We start from the raw sequence: 20,931 nt of genomic DNA on the forward strand, positions 1-20,931 counted from the left end.
ACACCTAATGATGCGCCAGGTGACTAACTCGTCATTTAAACGAGAGAAAAAAAGAAAGTATGCTATTTGATTAAATCTGGGACTCTCCACCATTTGACCCTAGAACTGAAGAAGCTTCTCGGATGAGAGGTGAAACGTCTTCAAGCAACTTAAAGAAGTCCAGACGCTTTTCTTTCCAAGCTCCTTAGACTACGATGACCTGGATGACTGAGAACCTTCACAGACATATACTATTTGTCTTTTTCTGCCTTTTTAAAAAAAGAAAAGAAAAAAAAGACAGAAATGCAGAGGGTGTCCTAACATTTCTGAACCAGTACGTGTCATTGTACGTTTAATAATATAATAATAACATGTTTAACCAACTGGTATTTCCGGTGCCAACTAGCAAGGGTGTCGAGTTTTAAACGTCTAGTCAGCTGGTTGCGCACATCCCTAGATTCAGCAAGAAAATAAAGTAGAAAGAGGAATTCAAAAACATGAGGAGTAGGATACAGCGAGAAAAAAAGAAGGGAGATAAAGTAAGAGAGACAAAGATGAGGTAACTCACCGGGTTCCAGTTTGATGACTTTGATAGCAGCCAGCTCTCCTGTGTTTACATTACGAGCCTAAAGTATGACAAGAAGGAACGTGAGTCATTGTAGGCTTGAACATGAACAGCAGTCATTAAGCAAAGTTGTTTAAGCAACATCAAGGTACAACGTGACAGAACTGGAGAGCAGATAGAGAGAAACCCTAACTGTTTTCACTGCACTTCAGAGCACAAGAAAGACAAAACTGTAATGTTCATTAGATGAGTTTCAATCAGCTGAGAGGAAGCTGATAGAAACACCGAATCCACAAAAATGCCACCATCAAATATTGACGGTAAATATAATTGGTGCCTTTTTGTCATGAGTGGTTGTGTCGTACTTTTCAAAATCAGTTGTTTGTAGCCAGTATAGCAAATAAAAAATGTTCTGACATTACTCATTCGCAACCCTTTAAACCACAAACAGGATGGGGGAGGAATGTGTGGACTTGTTTTTCCTAAATTCCTGAAAAGCTGGCATAAGTCAGAAAAGAGGGGAACGACAGTACAGAGGCAGATTTTCTATAAATAGCAGACTGTTGTTTACATTTAGCAGGAGTGCTGATGGGGTCAGAGAGGAATTACATATGAAATATACATGAGGAAAAAGATTCTTTTTCTTTTGGGTGAGGCATGAATTGCGTGCTTCACTCAGGGCAAGAAAATGCCCAGTGGCCTGTGTGACATAGAAGCAGCACTGTATGTGTGAGAGAATGGGGAAAAGAGTCCAGCACATTCCACATGGGAAGGAAAAATGAGCTTCAATACTATGAACAACCTAGGAGTATGGTGACATTGATCTAATACATCGGCTTTTGGAATATTATTGAGTCTTAATGCTTGGTGGGGGGACATCACCATCAACATGACATCAACATCTCCGTTCATTCTGATTCTTGACACAAGTTCATATTAATTTAACATTAGGGCGACATGCATTTACATTCCCTAGTACACAAAATAATGACACAAGCACAAACATAGGGCGAGAGCAGGGTGACAGCCTCCCAGAATGATTTAGTACCTTTAAGACAAAAAAAAAAAAAAAAAAAAAAAAGGAAACGGGAGCTACTCAAGTAGTATGTAAGTCGTTTGGCTTCAAACAGACCTTCAACATAAAACAGTGCTGCGCAAAATATGCAAGAAAAAAAAAAAAAAAAAAGCTTAAGGGTGGAAACATCGAACTTGTTTCAGTACTTGAGCAAAAACACAGTGTAGAGTACATCCACGCTATGGATGCGAGGATGTGATATGAGCAGCTGTTGATGTGAGGCCCAAACGTAAGCTCGCTATACGAGTTCATATGATGCCAATCCAAACCCCGGAAACAGCTGGTTAAAAGCTCAACCCAGGATGCAAAATCTCAAATAGCAAATATTTTTTAATTTAAATGGATTATGAGACAATATTATGCAAGATCCTGAAGAGCTACAACGTAAGTTACTTTATTCATTGTTAAACTAAATTTATAAGCAGTTATGATATGCTTTTACTTACATTTCCAGATTTGTGTTCACATTTGACTTATGCTGTAGTACTGATATTGCACTATAATGGTGCTGCTGGCACTCTGTGGCCACAGATTCGCACTTTGAATCGGGCAGTCTGTCATCACTGACAGCAGCTCGTTGGAAAAATGATGATAAATGTCCTTCATTTGTTTGCACTAATAAATGATGCTCCCTGCACGCTGCAATCACAGATAAAACATTATTAAGTATGTTTTTCTCTTTATTGTCCTAAATGGTCACTTTGTGGGGAAGCTAGCCTATATAGGAGAGTAAAATAAGTGTACATTTTAACATAAAAAGACTATAAAATTAAAAACCCTTTAAAAATAAAAATAAAATAAGTATCAAAATGAGAATAATTTAAAATGCAATGTTCTTTTTACTGGCTGTGATATCACAGCAGGTATTGTTTTACCATGGCAGTCCATCTGTCTGTGGCAAAACAAGATCTTGAGGACACCTACACAAGAACTACCACAAAGGCAGAGTACAGCCAGACAGAAACATAAGGGAGGGACTCGCCACTTAAAAAAAAAATAAAAAATTCTGAAATTCTGACACATGACCCGACCATACTAGCAAAAGCCAACACACACACGATGATTTAAACAACCAAACTATGAAGTTGCAATTGTGTTGTTGCACTGACACAAGCACCTGTGTAGCAGAATAAATTAGTGCTGCCACAACCGCTCGGATGCTTTACTAAGAAGAACGCCAAAAGGTCAAGACTTGTTAGGCAGGAATCTGGAACATCAAGACTCAGTCACAAAACTTTACAGGTGTGTAGCTGCACTATAATGAAACCACAAGGGTGTGTCCCCAGAATTCATTGGCACTGCACTTGGTTTAATTCCATCACCACCAGGATACTGTGTGTCAGATGCTGTGAAGCATAAGGTGCTGACAGAACTGAGCAGTGAAAACAAAACAAAGTGGCACAAACAATGACTCAAACTTTACCGAGATCACTTCAGTAGTGTGCACTGTGGTCACACAATAGTGATGGCAAAATAAATTTAAGGGGTAACCACAGGAAAAAACAATGTTAATGCCAAAACACAGACACGTGAATTTTATTTTTATCCAACTATAGGATTTAAAAAAAATAAAAAATTCAAGTGAAGGAGGGGAACCAAGACCGATCCACATCAAAACAAAGCGGGGGGAGGGTGGGAGAGACAAAGAGAAGCAAAGAGAGGAGGAGATGGATGCAGAGTGGAGAGCAGAGACAGAGCGTCTTCAGACAGACCAGAGATGACTCATGGTCGCTCGGTGCCTCTGTTGGTGGCAAAAACACGGCCACACTCAATTTTAGAGGCTTGCTGCTGGGACTGACTGATGGGTATTCCATCTTTCTGCAGCCAAGGGCCTGAAGGTTTGATCATTTGTTTAAAAACCAAAGTTTAGGCAGGAACATTAGTAAAAACCTCTTTCTTCCTGAAATATTACAGTGGCCACAACACAGAAGCACACTGTGGTTCTAAATTTTACAAAGTAAAAGAAGTCAGTGTTGGAATAAAACATCTAACAAATTCTCATAAAAGCATACACATAGTTTTGGTGGCAGACTGTGGCTCAAGCGGTTTCCCCCTCCTTTCATGATTCAGGGTATCAGCTGCTCAGTTCAGCTCTTTTCATAATGAATAATTGTATTTATTCAGTGAGTGGGGTAAGTCAAGGGTGGAGGCAGGCCTGTTCATCACCCGGACATTTTTTTTTGCTTTGGGCATTGCTGTTGTAATACAAAAAGAATGTGGTGTGGCACTGTCTTGCTGAAATAGGCAAGACATTCCCTTGTAATTATGTAGCCTGAATTGCAAGAAATGTTGCTCCAATATCTGTATACAGATACAGTGTTGCAGTTGTGCTAAACCGATGTGCCACACTAACACACACACAATGATTTTAGAACTTTACTCAATCTATCCTAAATGATCTTCAGCCCAGACAGGCATCTCCAGATCTTGGTTAAATGTCTACATGTCTCTTTCCTGTAAACTGTGCTGTATGGTACTGTACTGTATGGTACCATACATATACTGTATGGTACAGTTTAACCTTGCATAACCTTCCATATTAGCACTTCAGATCCCCATCCCCTCCTGTCTCCGTAAACTCGTTGCAGTTATGATCTTATACCCAGTTACCATCTCATCTTCACTTTGTCTAATTTCTTCGAACTTTGAGGGTGAAAAAATGTCCATTAAAAACTAACACACTTCCATGTAAGAGTGATCCAGTATAATCAGCTCCTTCTGCTAAAGGCCACTGAGCAGCTCCACTGCAAAAGCGCTGGAGTTAATGCCTGGCCCGGGGCAACAATTACAATAGTAGTTAGCCATTTACTTCCTTTGACAAGATTTCTCCAAGCGATTTCAGCTGTCCTTCCAATTACCACCACGCTTCACTGAACTTTAAGATAACCAGTGCATTAAGTAATGTCAAGTTCATGACTTAAGAGTTTCTGCTTTTAGTTTGCTCATTAACATTAATTACTCAACTTACATCTTAATTCTCCCTTAAGATTGTTACTTTTTTAAAAGACAAACATGATCTTTTCCTCTGCTGGTTAAGCGATGAAGCTTGAACCATTTTAAACATACTGGAAAAACATAAAAAGCTTACACAATTTTTAAACAATTACTCTTGGATTTAACTTTACCAACTTGCTGATTAGTCTGCAAGTTAAGTTTATAAAGATGGTGTTCCATAAGTAACATATTTTGGCTCCATAGCTTGTTTACTCAAAGTTTAGTCCAATTCACGACGTCATTGAGCCATTACAAACACATGGCCCCAGGCGGCGGGGACAGGTGAGGTGAAAGCCAAATGCAGTTGAGTGCGCTTAATTTGTACACCTGTTTTTTAACGAAATACCCACTCATTCAAGTAGAACACCCATAAGCGCTGAGACACACAAAAAGAATCACCCAGAACTTCAAGTCCACTTCAACCGTTCTTTCTTTTTAAGCACTCAAAGTTGTACCATGTATGCATGCTGCAAATTATCAGTATAATTCACATCACTGGCATCAACATTTAGTGTCAGCCTGTGAAGTTGCATACCACGCACCTCACACACCGCTGTAAGTCCGACCCACCCAAACGTCTGCATAAATATGTGCACTATGTGTATGCAGCAACAGTGTTAGTGGAGTAATAGAAAAAGTACATTTATTCATAACACAAGCAACGATCGTCAAAACAGACATAAAAATTCCTTCCAGGAGTTTGGCATTTAGCCCGAGCCAGGGTTAAGAACTCAATATCATCACATCTTGAAATAGGATTTGATGCTTTTGCTATTACGGTGCCAGGAGTTACTGAACAACTTCAGCAAAAGCGCTGTACTCTGGCACAAGTATAATCAACAAGATGATCCAAACAACACAGAGATCTAAGGCCTTCCTAGTCCTTAGTAAAGAGGGGCCTATAAATTTCAGTGACATATTACTGCTGAAGAGCGTAAAATTACCCCTGCTGTATTTAAAACAATTGGTGTAGGTGGCAGTCAGCACAAATAGAACCCAATCCAAACAGACATTTCCGTTAAAGATGAGGCAAATTCACAGAGTCCATTGCATCTGAAAACTTGAGCTTGTTGCCAGGAATACAGGAATCTGTATTACTCCTCAAGCCATCAAAAAGGCATTTAACCAAGTGTGGTAAAATAGCGCTTTGTGTTTCTTTCTGTGTCATAGTTAAGCAAAGAGACTAGGAGCCACATATTTGGAAGTCCAATGTAATAACTAGCTCTCTTTATTTTCATTGTGGCCTTTCATTAGCTTTAATGTTGCCCTGATTTAATTTAAGCATTTAAAGTGCCAAGTAGGGCTGTTCTATATAACGATATATATCGGATGGCGATAAAAAAAAACGTCTATCGTTTCATTTTACGCTATCGTTTGTTTCGTGGTGTCGCAAAATAAACTGTTTACGGCAATATTTTTTCATCCTTTTGATGGTCACTGTAGTGGCTATATTAATTTCTTAAAGTTCTCTCTTTCTCTTATATGTAATATAACCACACTACCTACGGACAAGCGCCTGTTTTTATGCGTTGTGATTAGCAACAACGACGGTAACAGCATCGCGTGTCCGCTTGTTTATGTTCCACATAAACCTTTCACAATAAAGCTCAAGATCCTGTTGAGACTTTTCAAAATAAACTGAATCACGTGAAAGAGCAGATGATGAGAATTTAAAAAAGAGCCGCCAGGTACTAAAAAATAAACCTTAGACTCAAACTTTAGAACAGGCTTTTCTACTCAAAGAAAACGGCGGCCTTTACAACTTATGTCTAAAAATTTATGTTTCATGCATCGGTTAAAACACTGGAGTCCAGCTACATGACGCGCAGCTGGAAACACTTCCCGCAAAACGAGCTGCCCGAGATTCACATAATTTACAGAAAATGTTACATTTTTGTGATTTATATCGTTATCGGGACGACAGAATTCTTATATCTGGATATGAGATTATGGGTCATATTGCACAGCCCTAGTGCCAAGTATTTGAAATGACAAAAATAATACAAACCATAAAAGCTGCATCACAAAACATGCAACACAAGAGTCAAATCAAGTAAGAAACAACTTCAAAAAGTAACAGTAGCAGCTCCTTTAATTCAAAAGAGCAAAACTTGCTGAGTGGAAGTTTTCCAGTTCAAATGCAGCAAATATGCTGCTTTACAAGGGAAGGCCCACAGACTTCCTCACATCACACCATAACGTCTTTTGTGCTCAACTGGAGTCACACCACTCACTGTGTGGATTGTGCAAACCAACAGCTAATCCTGGCAGACTCTTTTTATTACTCATTTAGGATTAAATAAAATGATCGACTCCAGCCTACAGGATTGTGCATGGACCTGTATTAACCTGATTAAGCTGAACTTTAAATAACTGGTTACACCCTCGTTCAAGATATTGTGTACCAGAGTGGGCTGCTGATTTGTTTACATAGTTAAAATGCTTTGAACAGGAGACTGACATGTCAATTTTGACAGTCTATACAGAGCAAGGATTACAAAGTGTTGCACAAGAGCTCTGAATTCATCTGTTAAACAAAGCATTTTAATTTTGCACTCCCTAAAAGAAAGGCAATTATGTCTACGCTGAAAATCTTTGATCACACACTAATCCCAGGAATACACTGTCGTCCTGTACCTCGGATGAGGCTGACAGAGCTGATCGCACCCACTGAAGATAATGGTTCTGCCTCCACCTGACAAACTACTGTATGTTTCTGACGCACCCTAGAAGTATCTCTCCATGTTGTAAAGCTAATAACACTTTCTTACTCCATTTTTGTCAACTACATATAGGAAAAGATGCTGACAGGAAGATAGAAAATCCAGTCCAATTTCAAAATAAAAGACCCTGTACCAACTAAATGATCTGACTTGCGCTGTGCAAGGAAGTGAACAAAACTGTCAGAAACGCAGTGTTTTTTGGTTTTAATGTGATCCCTGCTTGACTGCAGGCAACAAACTTTTAACATTAGCATTTTTCAGCAGCATTAAGGCCAGGATTAACACCTACTGACACCTCATGGATGCTTAGCTGCCATGCCACAGTACTCTTGCAACATAATGGCAGTGCTGGCTTACCACGACAATTTGACTGGTATGTGGATGCCTTCACAGAGCCACATTTACACCCTTAAAATTTGACATCACTCAGACCCTCGCATATATGCAGAAGCAGAAAGTATCACATCTGTATTATACCTACTGTAACAGGAAACCAAACTACAGTATCTACCACGCTGCATGACAGCACAGTCACAGTGTTGTTATTACCAGTTCCTTGCCACTGCACTGCATTATTAATTACCCTGTAAACATGCAAGTTATCGGTACTTCGCAGCACTAGTGGCGCAGAGACAAAATCCTGCAGAGTAGATTAACAGGATAGCAACTAAAATTTTCAACGTACTTCACAAACCATGCATTGCTTGAAAGTATGTACTCTGAAGTCTTTATACTCCACCACAGTGAGAAAACAACTGAAGGAACAAGGACAAAAACAGGATGGTTGTGGACCAGCAGCTTCAATTGTGACTCTACAGCCATCTGTGCTTGCGTGACTATGCAGGTGATGATACATTCATCTTATTCTGTGTGTATGTGTTGCACTGGGGCTCACCGCTCCACCGTCTTCCTCTGTTAGACTGCTGTGAAACAATAGGACATGAACACACACACATGGAGGAAGCGAAGATTCCTGCATTCCTATACTACGGAGACTCAACTGTGCCACACACACAAGTTCAGGGCAGGGGAACTATTACTGTCACATTTATAACCAATATGGATATCATTCTTTCCATTCTTTCAAAAAAGTAAGTGAATGTGCAAAGAAAGCCACGTAATACAGCTTCAACTGTGTGTCGCAGATACACACTCGCCTTTGGTGTCTCCATCTTCACACATTGGATGATGGCAGTAGTGAGACGGGCCCTATCACTCCCAACACATTGTGTATGGATGCCTGTAAAGCAGTGGTCCCCAACCCCCGGGCCATGGACCGGTCGTTTGGTACCAGGCCACGAGAATTGAGAATTGAGGCTCGGGTGTGAAAATTATGGTTTTTGGTGTTTTTAAATCAGCTTTTATTGTTATTTTTTTTATCGTTTTTATCGTTAACTCGGTTTCCCTGGGACATTTCCCGTGTGTTATGAATACATCTTATTTTTTTGGTACCGGTACTGGTTTTATTTTGTTGTATTTATCCGCGACACCTTAAAGGCCGTGAAAATATTGTGGGACATAAACCAGTCCATGGCGCAAAAAAGGTTGGGGGCCGCTGCTGTAAAGGATCCCTTGCTATCACATTTGAATGTTTTGGTTAAGTATCATTTTCTAATGCACAGAATGAAGAAGCACAAGCTTTCCTGGTTAAATCAAGGGAAGTAAAAACCAGACAAAGCAAAACATAAACCTCAAAAAAGGACTCGAACCACACCGCAGTCTTCTTTCTGACAACTGCGTGACTTCCTCCAGCGCCAGTTTTCCAACATCCTAATGCAGAGTTTCAAGTTAAGGCCATTTTAAAACGCAAATTCTCCCCACAATACATTTAAAAAACGTTCTGCTTTTCTCAGTGTCAATAACCAGACACAAATAACTATGTCGACTCTGGCATATGCAGATGTCCATGCTAGTAAACGGACTCAAAATCAGTTTAAAAAAAGGTAAACAGCCATAATACCATTGCTAACCTCTTACATGATATCTAATATTTTGCAGATTCTTGAAGTGTTTCGTGAGAACACAACAATCTCAAATTCTCAAACAAAATAAGCCTTCATATGAATACTCGGTCTGTGCTTTGTCTGTTGACGCAAATAGAGTGAGGGCAGGTACAGCAGTAGTACGTCTGGAACAGATTTCTTTTTATGACTTTAGAGCAACATATTGAGCTGATACTTGCATTTATTGAAGCAGTATAAATGATAAAGTGGAACTTAAAAAGAAGAGTGTAGTCGCTCCACCGCTCGCCCAGAATTAAGTGGCAAATCAATAAAAATGGTAGTGAGAGAAAGCTCGGTTTGTCAATGTCATTTTTTTTTCTGTTGGCTTATCTTTGACTCACCAACAAGACTGGCAAACATAAGTGTGCTGCGTGCAGTTTACTGCTATCATGTTCCGGTAATTCTTAACATGAAAGTTGACACTGAATATACCTTTTGTTTTCAAAAGGCAGTGTAATCCACGAAGGTGAGAAGGAGCTTAATATGTGAATCAGACAAAACTGTCACCTCTAATACAAGAGGAGTAGGAAGGCTGTTTTCCAGTAACGATACGTGGAGGATTTGCGTTCAGGAATACCAATCCTGTGTCTAGTTTCTGTTATTTATTTCTGGGGAAATAATGTGGTGTTAAATGCGGATAAACTGACCACCATTAAATACTCACTTGTCCCAACTTACTACACAGCCCCAGGGTTGTGCCACAACCCTTATGTCTACCTTACGTCACCTTACTTTGAAGGTAAACATTTTAATCATATGACACAGAGACTTGTAGTTCTACTGACTGTTCACCATTTTAAGGTATTTTCCTCCATCCTTACCTGGGTTTTGGGAGAAACACCTGAACCCTTGGTGCTTATTTGACCTGAAATGGCTCGCTTTACATATATTACTAACTACCATGGTGGTGGTTTCACAAAATACGGGTTCCCCTCTTTGTAAAATTTGAGCCACAAATTCACCCTGAAAACTCTCTTTTGTGAGGCTCAGATTTGTGATCTTTTACACAGAAGGCCTGTCTCAACATCAGCCAATGCTCCTCCTACAGTTTCTAACAGATACACAAAGAGTGGCAGGTCCACAAACAGAGGAGAAAACAAGCTAGCAGAGTTCATGCTTTATTTCCTGCTCAAACATTCCTGTCCAAGCCACACTTTTTCACACAGTGGTAGAACCAAATATAGGCATCGGTGAGGTTTACCATGTCCCTTGGTGCTTAGAAGCACATCCAGAGGTTTCAGGTCTTTCAGTAAATTCCTGCTGAAACAATGAAATAGACATTTAGCTACATAATGATCATAGTTTCTACAGTATAGCATCCTTATCAACATATTAATCTGCTTCCAGTGAGAAATTACAACTTAACTCATAATTCTGCCATATTTAAGTTGTGTAGTTGTGTGATTTTTGTCCTTTATAACTGTTTTTCAAGTTACTTTGGTGCACATTAATCAGCTATGTGCTGCTTGTTCCAGGCCTGGAAGGGGAATCAAGTCTGAGATGCCAACCTACCTATCTACAACAAGGCAAGATACTGAACTTAAATTAGAAACAAACAAGATTAGGAGCAGCGGACGGTGGGCGGGTATGAGGGGCACTTGTGAAAACGCACACAAAATAAATAAGGATATAATATGCATATGATGGACTATTTAGGATTGAAATTAACAGACTGTGCGTGTTCAAAAAGACTGGAAACATTTAATATCTCTAGTCTTTAGGATTCCTGTAATTACCACAAAGACCCTGGAGGTTAACCAAACATCATCAAGTCCTATTACCGTGTTTAATGAATCTCCCGTCCACAAAAAGCCTCCCTCACACAGCAGTTAAATTCCACAACAGAGTGACTATTACACAAACAAATACATAACTGAGGGTATAGATGGTTAACTTTTGTAACCTTACTGATTTGCTACAGAGGGCAGATCAAACGGGTGAGACTGATAGGTTTACTTTTTTATGTCCATGGTTCTTAGTTTTAGAGTTACAGTATCCTGTCCTACATATTCTCATTGGTTTTCATGTACTGCAGCATTATTTGTGGATACTTTGTCATATTTTGTATCATTTCCCATGATACATGACCAGCTTGTTGTGTTTCTGTTGTGGTACGTGGCTATTACTGCTGTTGTTTTGTGTTACATATAACGAACAATGACACAGTCGTTGAGACTATGATGGAGTTGCACAGCATTCAGGAACTTCCTTACAGTTTGGATTACAGGCTTTGGGTTCCCAGCACTGGGCCTCGGTAAAGTGTGGAGCCCAGTGACTAAGAGGCCAACTGTATTACACAGCCTACATAAAAATGAGCACCACAGTTCTTTAAAAATGACCCGACGAGTGCCTACTGACGTTAAAGTGTGAAAAACAACAATATGAAGTGGTTATTTCACGGTTGTTGTTGTTGTAGCTTGGTCAGATCTGAGCGCTTTAGCCAAAGGAAAGGCAGCTGTCAGTCTCTGTCCGGGATACGCGGACAGGTTTAACATGTTTTGCGAAGCCTCTACGATACTACAAACAGCCAGTAAACTATCAGGTAGTCTCTTTTTTAGTGTGTGTTCGTGTAAGGGTAACAAATCACTGCATGTTCACTACTTGCGACAGTTTTCTCATGTAGCATCAAGACGTCCCAGCTAGCTTCTTGATGCTATCAAGTTAGTAGTCCGTTGTCGGACAGCTAAGCTACTGCAGGTCTATTACCGGACAAGCATCAACCACTCCTACTTCTTCTTTAACATTAACTGCTGTTATTCACAACGCAATTTAGACCACAGCCACAGTCCAGCGAGTACAAACAAGCACGTCGACGTAGCACAATTTGTGCAACAACTCACTTACACGGAGGTAAATATGATCGGTGCTCAACAAACCAAGAATTAACGTTGGGTTTACATTAAACGTTAACTAAGTCTTAACCCAGGCATGTTAGCAGCCAGAAAACATTAACATAATGGTAACCCGGATCTCTAAACAAGCATGGATAAAAAGGCCAAGACAATAACAACCATAAACACAAGCGAAGTCAAACAGTTGCTGTGTGTCCGACAATGGAATTATAACATGAGTAGCACAGTAATTACTGTACCAACAAGCATCAAAACAAAAACCTTCTGGTAACAGCATATTAGAAACAGCCCACTTATGGCTATAGAAACGATTCGTTACTGTTATAACACCACTGTAGGACCACAAGACTGTAAATACGCTGGTGGTGTTTAACTACTCTGTGTCCGAAAATGGAACTATGTGATTGCGCACTGCAGTTTTACCTTGTACACATCTCCGTATGTGCCGCTTCCTATCCTCTGGATCAGCTCGAAATCCTCCTGTGGATTCCGCCGGGACAGGTCGACACTGGAGTTCATCATTTCCACTGCCGATTACGGCGCCGATCGCGCACGGTTTACGAACCCCAACAATGTACGAAAACAGATATTTAAAGAAAAACATACGGCGTCAGAAAATCCCAGCCTGAATCCAATGTAGCTCCAACATGGCTTCCACTGCGCATTGGGCATGCGCAATGGACATCATGGCGTACCCTCTCCATGGTGTCTGATGGGGGAGACGTGTGTTGTTAAATTTTAATGCGTTTGGAAACGGATTTCGTAGTTGAATATGGTAATTAAAATGCAATTAAATTATTACTATTTGCTTACTACTTCACTAGTTGCTTGTATGGATACATATTAAGAAACAGCAGAAAAAATACAAATTATAATCCAAACCTACACTGATTTCACTATATAATGAAAATAAAGTCAGATTTTGGGATTTACACAGGAAGCTGTAGGGGAAAGGAAATGAATGAAAAACACTAAGCTCTATGGCTGCATTATTTGGCTCCCTTAATGTAAAACTGGGCTAAGCAGGGCTAAACAGTGGCAGATGGCAACTTTATGATTCAGTGAGGGGGTCTGTGATGCAGGGAAAAACAATCCCATCTTTTCCTGTTACCGTTTTAGAGATATTTCATATTTTCCAGTGGTGTTAGCAAATAATGAAACAGTTAAACACACAATTGATTTAAAAAGTAAACTATTTTCTGCCATAAAACTCTTAAAAAAAAAACCCATACAGTCACCATGGAATGGTCCCCCATTAGCAAAACAAAAAGCAGGGGACTATGCCAGTGTTATTAACCTGAAAAGTGTTGAGAAGAAATTCACAATTTATCACAGTTTGATTAAAAAGTAATGCAAAAAAAGGCAGTGTCTGGCAATTTTATGAACATGTTGAGATACTGAGCAACATTTGTGAGTTGCTTTTTAAAGATAACCATAATCAATGAATAAGTGAGCTTGGGAATGAGTGCCACGGGCAGGATTTTAGAAATTAGAGGTCAAGCACTGCTGGAGGATTGGAAAATCAAAATTTCTTTACTTGTAAGCTTTCAAAAATAATTTCTCAGCTGCTTCCAAAACATATTTTAAATACCTGGAAATCTCATTTACAATTAAAAAGTTGTAAGCAAACCAAAACATGTTACAGAGCGGTTAAAACACAGTGGTATTTCAACATGGCCACTTTTTTTTTTACATGTTAGCAACAAAGAAAATCAAACCAAGTGCCTTAAAACATAACATCCCTGAAAACACAACAGTCTGTTTTGACATATTTATGAATAAGTCCATCTATTGCTCCTAAGCTGACTCTGAAAGTTGCTTGATGCTTCAATGAGGACACAGTGAAAGGCAGACTGTGTTGAAGCTTGGTTTCTTGGCTTGGTGAGGATTTGACCCCAGAGTGGATTTGGAAAGTCTGCTTCTTAGAAGGAGATCTGGAAGAAGATGGGCAGTTTTGCATCCCAGTCTGAGGCTTTGTTTCAGGGTTAGATGTTGGTCCAGTATCATATTGTATTAGAAGTTTTTTGAGTAGACAGGACAACTGAGGACTCAGGAGGAGCACCAGGATACCACCAGGACGGAGAACTCTAGACACAAACATTTGTTATAATAGTTGCATCTCTATCTTTCAATGCTTATTCCAATAATGGCTATGACATTTTTATCTATGCATTAATTTAGTTTTTCCTATTAAAAAAAAAACTAACTAACTAAAAAACAGAACAATAAGACAGCTTAGGATGTGTACTGATGTGCAAAGTGACTCCCAAGCTAAAAATCCACAGTGCACACACATTCACAGAGAAAACAAGTAATGTTTTCTGTTTCGCCAAACAATTCTAAAAGAAACAATTGAGACCGACAAACATAGGAACAAACCTCTCCATCTCTGTCAGGATGAGTGGCAAGTTGGCAGCCATGTCTATTCTGGAGCCAAACTTCCTGCCAAATGGCAGGTCACAGATCACAGCGTCTACAGTGGCACTGGGCACAGGCAGTACTGCACACACAGAGGAGGACAAACAAGCCTAGAGGTAATTTAATATACGACAACAGGCTTCACACTAACCTCCCACTCACTGAGTCCTATCCAAAAAATGCAGCCATGCATCCACAGTGAAAATTCAGGAGCTAAGATTCAATATTTAACTTCTCAAAGACATGAATTTGTAATATAGTTAAAATTTAATTTATAGTAATTCAATTTATAATTTAATCCTTTTTAAAAATGTGAAAATGTGAGCTACTTTATGGTGGTCGGTCTTATCAAGATATAATTCCTCTATTAAAAAAAGAAATGTACTCTAAGATACCATAAAGACTAACCTCATATAAGTAACGCCAGTCAGGTTTGATAAGACTGAACATGTCATATGTGACATTCAAAGAAATGTGCACATTATAATTTTTTCATGTTTATCTATATTTTCACATGTCTGGCTAATTTTACACATGACTAGATTCATTCATGCACACAGGGCCATCTGTCGTGCGCCTTAAAATCCACTTGTATTGCACTGGATTTACAACTGGTGCGATTTAAAAAGTTAACGTCTGTCCCTCTTTTTAAATGAGAACATTAGTTTAATACAATTAAGTAAGACATGTATTAATAATGTAATATTTAGCTTACTTTACTGCTCTTTTTGTGTGCAGCTGACCTACCCAGAGACGACGCTTTCAGCAGGTTTATTCTGTTTTCCAACTCAGCAAATGCTATGTTCTCACTGGCCTTCTGCAGCTGTGCTTCATCAATATCCACACCCAGGAAACAGGCATCCTGAAAATCCCAGAAACAGGGATTTTTAAACCTCATAAACAAACTTTTCTAAACATTTCTACACTTTAAAGATCAACAGTACATGATTTCTTTTCTGACCTTATGCTCCTGTGCAGCTTCTATTAAGATGGTCCCCACCCCACACATTGGGTCAACCACACGGAAGCCTGGCTAGAAAACAGAACACAGCATACAGCGCATACAGCTGGTTAACCACAAAAAGTATGACTGTGACTGGTTCACCACACTGAATGCCAAGTGACAGACAACTAACATCATACTAAGGGCTCTTTAAGTGGATCAGATGGGGGGTGGTAGACTAGCCAAAGTACTTTCACTTTGTAAAAACACATGCTACAGTAAAAGTTGTTACTTTAGCACATGTAATTAAGTAAATATCAAAAATCTTCCCAGCTCCAAATAGGCAAAACAAACTAAACTATCCATCCGTTTTCTACTGCTTCTCTGGAGCTGGGTCACGGGGGCAGCAGCTTAAGCAGAGAAGTCTTGACCTCTTTCTCCCCAGCCACCTCCTCCAGCTCATTTGGGGGAATGCTGAGGCATTCCCAGGCCAGCTAAGAGATGTAATCTCTCCAGTATGTTCTAGGTCTACCCCGGGGCCTCCTCCTGGTAGAACATGCCTGGAATACCTTGCCCAGGAGGCATCCTAGTCAAATTCCAAGCAGCTGTACCTCCCAAATCGTGGAAGTCCTCACCCTATCTCTAAGGGAGAGCTCAGTCACACTCATTTCCACCACTTGTATCTGCATTCTCATTCGTTCAGTGGCTACCCAGAGCTCATGGCCATAGGTGAGGTGTAGATCAACAGGGTAAACTAAAAGCTTCATTTTTACGCTCGGTGTTTACAATACACAATAGACAGATACAGAACCTACATTACAGCAGATGTAGCTCTACTCCATCTGTCAATCTCCTGCACCCCTATGTAAAACCTCTACCTGGGCCAAAAACCTTTCCCTGAGCCGGAGTGGGAACGCCACCCATTTACAGTAAAAACCACAAACAAAACTAGAGGCAAATCATTTTGCTACACAAACATAAATGGAAGAGCTCTGCTTGCATGATGTGATGATGCCTTCTTATTTGTGCACATAATAATATAACTCCGTCATGGTTTCAGAATTCATCAGCACAATTTTTAACTGGCAGAAGGAAATTTGATCACATCACTCCGATTTTGACCTCTCTACACTGGCTTCCAATTGAATTTAGGACCCTTTTAAAGTCCTTTTATTGGTTTTTAAATCTCTAAATGGTCTGGCACCTGTTTATTTGTCTGACTTGTTGAAGCCCCATGTACCCACTCGTTCCCTTCGGTCAGCTGAGCAGTTGCTGCTAACTCTGTGGGTAACTGATATATATATATATATATATATATATATATATTTTATTGCTATGTCTGGTTTTATTACTATGTGCATATTAGTATTGTACAGCACTTTGGTCTACCAGGTGTGTTTTAAAGTGCTATATAAATAAATGATGATGATGATGAGTATTCAAACCATAACCTGCAACAGGCACAGAACAGCTGTGTGTACAGTAGTATATACACCTGTATATGAGCCAGTGAGGCCATGGCCCAGGCTGTTGTAGACCTTAGTCCTGTGATTTTTATATAGCTCCGGTTAGCAAGAGGCAACCTGAAGGAAAGAAGACTCAACTTATTACTTCTTATCAAATTAATTACAGATATAATATTAAAGAGACCGGTTCATCTTAAGTCATTTGACTAAACATTTGTGGGTCTTAATGGCAAAAAGCAGTAAGCTAAACTTGTAACAGACAGAGCATATTATAAGCAGTGACAATAAAAGAACTGCATAATGTATAAGAGGTCTGTTGCTGTACTGAGACTTCGATGTATATTACTGTGTTAAATGTAAAACATCACTGTCAATAACCTGGTCAGTGGGATCCCGAGCAGGCAGTAGTCATCACTCAAATGGACATTTATCTACAGAAAAACAACAACAACAATAGATAATATTACAGCTGAAGTGCCAGAAAAGACAGGCAAGACTCTCTGCAAAGCAATTAACTACAGATGGACTATTTATATTGCAAACATTTCTATTGTAAGACAAAACTTAACTGAACTTATAATCAGTGCAATCCAACAGATTGTTTTTCAAACACAACTGATTACCTCCAACTGTGGATTCTTCAAGTCAGCCTTCCAGCCCAGCAGTCTGCTCAGACCTGCTCCAATCACTCTGCTCACCTCCTGTTTCACACAAAAGTAGAACATTTTTTTGAACATATCCACTGAATATGAATGTCTGTTTCTATGTGGATCCCAGGGATTGCACTTAGTAATATAGAGAGATTAAAAGTATATATCCTTTTAAACAATTATTGCCGCAACACCCTTTGTCTGGGTAAGTTAAACCGATAAACTATTAGAGGAGAAATGACAACTCGTATCTCTGAACATTTGTGTTAAGATAACTTATTCTTACATAAGTTGTGGTGAGTGTTGTGGTAGCATTAACATGTCGTGTTTTTCAGTGGTGGGAGAAACTAGAGCTCTTGGAGAAACCTGCTCAAAGCACTGTGAGAACTTTGAGACTTTACACTGAAGACTCATACCTACTTTAAACCCAGGTGCAGTTAATGCTAACCACTGAGCTATCATGCTGCCCCTGCACTTCATTTCTGTTAAACACCTGTAAAAAGAAGCAGAGACACAGACTTTAACATTTCCTACCTGTGCGCCCAAGCATCGTGACAGAGATCCAGAACATTTGCAGCTGATCCTGAAGGAGACCGGGATACAGGAAAGCAGCTCTGGTTTATCCTCACAGGTTGTCAGCAGTGTCTGATTTTTTTCTCCGGTGGTCTTCACTTCATATGGAGATAAACACGAGGAGACATAAATATATAAAGACTTTAACCTCAGAAGTCACTGATGTATAAGCCGTCTCAAAAATAAAATGTTGCCATTGCATTACCATTTTCCTGACTTTCTTCAGTGAAATCCTTTGCTATGTCATCCATCTTCCTGCTGCTACTTGCTCCACGGTGCTCCAGCCTGGATGCTGTGTGGTCACAAACTGGTCCTCCCCCATTGACGTATGCTCCATGTGTACAGTCGATAAACTCCTCTAACATCCCCTCTGCTTCTTCCTCTCTCGTCCTTTCTTCCTCACATGCCTTCCCCTTTTCTACAGTCTTCTCAATGCCTGTGTCCCAAGCTGCCACTTTCCTCTCCTTCTCCTCCTCCTCCTCATCTCTCTTTCTCTTCTGTGCCATTGTGGATACTCCATTTTGTCCACCACTTCTCTGTTTGTCAATCTCCTCCTTCCTCTCCCCTCCTGTACTTCTAAACTCTACAAGGCTCTTCTCCCCCTCTCTGCTCTGTTCGTCACTCCCTCTCATCTCATCCTCCCTCTTCCTTGTCACTCCCAGGGCAGGGCTTGATGTTTTGATGGTGTTTTTGCTGCCTGTCAGCTCCCCCTGCAGTCGACTCCATGTCATTACAGCACTGGTCCACTGATTCTTGTCATCCAACAGTCTGGACTGTAGCACAGAGGCTGCCTTTGCTATAAATATTACAAAAAACGCGATACAGAAGTCAGTTCAGAAGTGGTATGTAAACACTGAATGGTATTGCTTATGTTTTTGTATTAATTGTATGTATAGGTTCTTGGAGTTAGTTTGAGGCTACTACCTGTGCTGGTGTGGGCAGACAGACTCACCGGCGAGTCTTGTTTCAACAGAAGAAAGAGTCTCTCTGCACCCTTCAGGTTACTAACTCTGTTGATCTTTGCAGAAGAGCTGAATAACACTTTACCTGGAATTTGACACACCTAAATGCAAAAGTCCACATTCACATTTAAGAGCTCTTCTACATCTTTCATCAAAAAGTTAATTTTTAACCCCGTCTTATAGTAGATTAACCTTCAGAGAAAGGCCACTTTGGCTTGGTCGTAGTGATTGAACACTGATAACCACTCATGTGGATGGCCAACAGTTTCTCTACACACTGAGACAACAGCTGGCTCAGATCATGTTAACAGTTGTGATCAGAAGTTTGCATACACTCATCATGGGCAGCAATTTGGGACTGTTGATGATTTCTTTGAACTGTTCTTTTTCCATAGTGATTGTACAGCGTACATCTTTAACAACTTTTAAAAAAAAATTGGTGCACAGGATTAAATTTATTTTGTATTTTCTCTAACCCAAGCAGGTTCAAAAACGTACATACAGGCTCAAATAAATATATATTAGCCCTTCTAATATTTGATTAAATGTCCCTTAGCACTTTTGCTAGCCAACAAGCTTCTGGCATAATTCTAATTAGATATCTGCCCAGTCTTCTTGTCAGAATTAGTAGAGGTTATTTAAACTGGTTGGTTTCCTGGCATAGACCTGACTTTTAAAAAGACCCCACAAATTTCCATCAGGGTTGAGGTTAGGACTTTGGGATGGCCATTCTAGAGGCTTAATTCTATCATTCTTTATCCATTCCAAAACCAGCTTTGATGTGTTTTTTGGATCACGGTCTGGATGGAACAGCCAACCTTCAACCATGTGTCTGTTGCCAACACTTATTGAAGGAGTGTATGTACATATTTGAGGCTGTACGCATGCTTTAACCCTGTGCGGATTACATCGCGTGACAGCGACAATCACAAAATTACGTAAAGCCTGACTAAAACGTTTAAATAAAACTTTGCTGTAAATTTGAATATTTCCTATAACATAAATAAAAAAAGATTTCGTAATATCAACATTAGAAGTTAATTATGACTTTTTTTCCCTTTTCTTTCCACACAAAGAGCGTCCGTATATTTGTCTCTTAAAGGCTTTTAAATCATGAAGACCCCGAGGTTTTTATTTTGTTTTTTTTGGGGTTGGGGTTGGGGGGGGGTAGCTGTTAGTTGTTGCATGTAGCTAACACTCACGTCTTCAGCCGCTAGCTTCGTCTTCACCTCGTTGATTAAAAAAGCCTCCATACCGTTACCGGCCGTGCAGTAGTAACGAACCACATTCCCACCACTTCCCGGTTCATCCATGTTATAAAATGTGTCAAATCTCAACAAGCGACGCTCTCTACTAGCAACAGTCTGCTGAGTCTTGTTTGACTACGAAAGCCGCCATATTGGCTTGTTTGTTTACACCGGAAACGGAACTATGTCATTAATTGTTGCCAGTCGTTTGCCCACCAGCAGGGGTCTCTGTTGCACAGGGGGAAAAGTTATAGGTGTGTATTACATTTTTAAAATTAGAATACAAATTTAACGCCACAAACTTGAGTTTTCATATATATCTGTGAGTTTATTTGGACAACAGTATGCACATGTGGTCTGTGTATGTATACACATGAAGACTTTGACCTTTGTTCCTTACATTTATGGCATTGTTTCTATGATGACAGATATGCTACTCAGTGTCTTTTGCTCCCTGTTTTTAAATCAGATGTCACTCTCA

At 39.8% G+C, this 20,931-nt stretch overlaps 2 protein-coding genes across 10 annotated transcripts in view; both read right to left on the reverse strand.

The window, feature by feature from the left end:
* The window catches only part of LOC146655350 (mitogen-activated protein kinase kinase kinase kinase 3-like), a 47,049-nt gene extending 34,201 nt beyond the window's left edge, over positions 1-12,848 (reverse strand). For all 8 annotated transcript variants that reach the window (XM_085427450.1, XM_085427453.1, XM_085427448.1 and 5 more), the window contains exons 1-2: positions 12,615-12,848; positions 548-605 (exon numbers count right to left, since the gene is read on the reverse strand). In XM_085427450.1, the coding sequence (XP_085283576.1) occupies positions 548-605; positions 12,615-12,713 (157 nt within the window). In that variant the 5' untranslated portion in view covers positions 12,714-12,848. The remainder of the gene's footprint in view (positions 1-547; positions 606-12,614) is intronic.
* An 857-nt stretch (positions 12,849-13,705) lies between these two features.
* On the reverse strand, positions 13,706-20,607 carry thumpd2 (THUMP domain containing 2). Of its 2 annotated transcripts, XM_085428072.1 has the most exons (11): positions 20,406-20,607; positions 19,166-19,304; positions 18,447-19,037; positions 18,203-18,339; positions 17,642-17,719; positions 17,397-17,449; positions 17,048-17,135; positions 15,571-15,642; positions 15,357-15,471; positions 14,571-14,691; positions 13,706-14,278 (listed from the first exon to the last, which is right to left on the reverse strand). In XM_085428072.1, the coding sequence occupies exons 1-11, from the start codon at positions 20,514-20,516 to the stop codon at positions 13,918-13,920; spliced, it is 1,866 nt and encodes a 621-aa protein (XP_085284198.1). In that variant the 5' UTR covers positions 20,517-20,607; the 3' UTR covers positions 13,706-13,917. The 2 variants fall into 2 exon arrangements, with proteins under 2 accessions (XP_085284198.1, XP_085284199.1); XM_085428073.1 differs by having other exon boundaries at positions 19,194-20,558.
* Between the last annotated feature and the right edge of the window lie 324 nt (positions 20,608-20,931).

The sequence above is a fragment of the Rhamphochromis longiceps genome, linkage group LG13, assembly GCF_057381845.1.
Source record: "Rhamphochromis longiceps isolate RC_006_pf linkage group LG13, R_longiceps_female_GT1.1, whole genome shotgun sequence".
In the NCBI taxonomy this organism is placed as follows: domain Eukaryota; kingdom Metazoa; phylum Chordata; class Actinopteri; order Cichliformes; family Cichlidae; genus Rhamphochromis; species Rhamphochromis longiceps.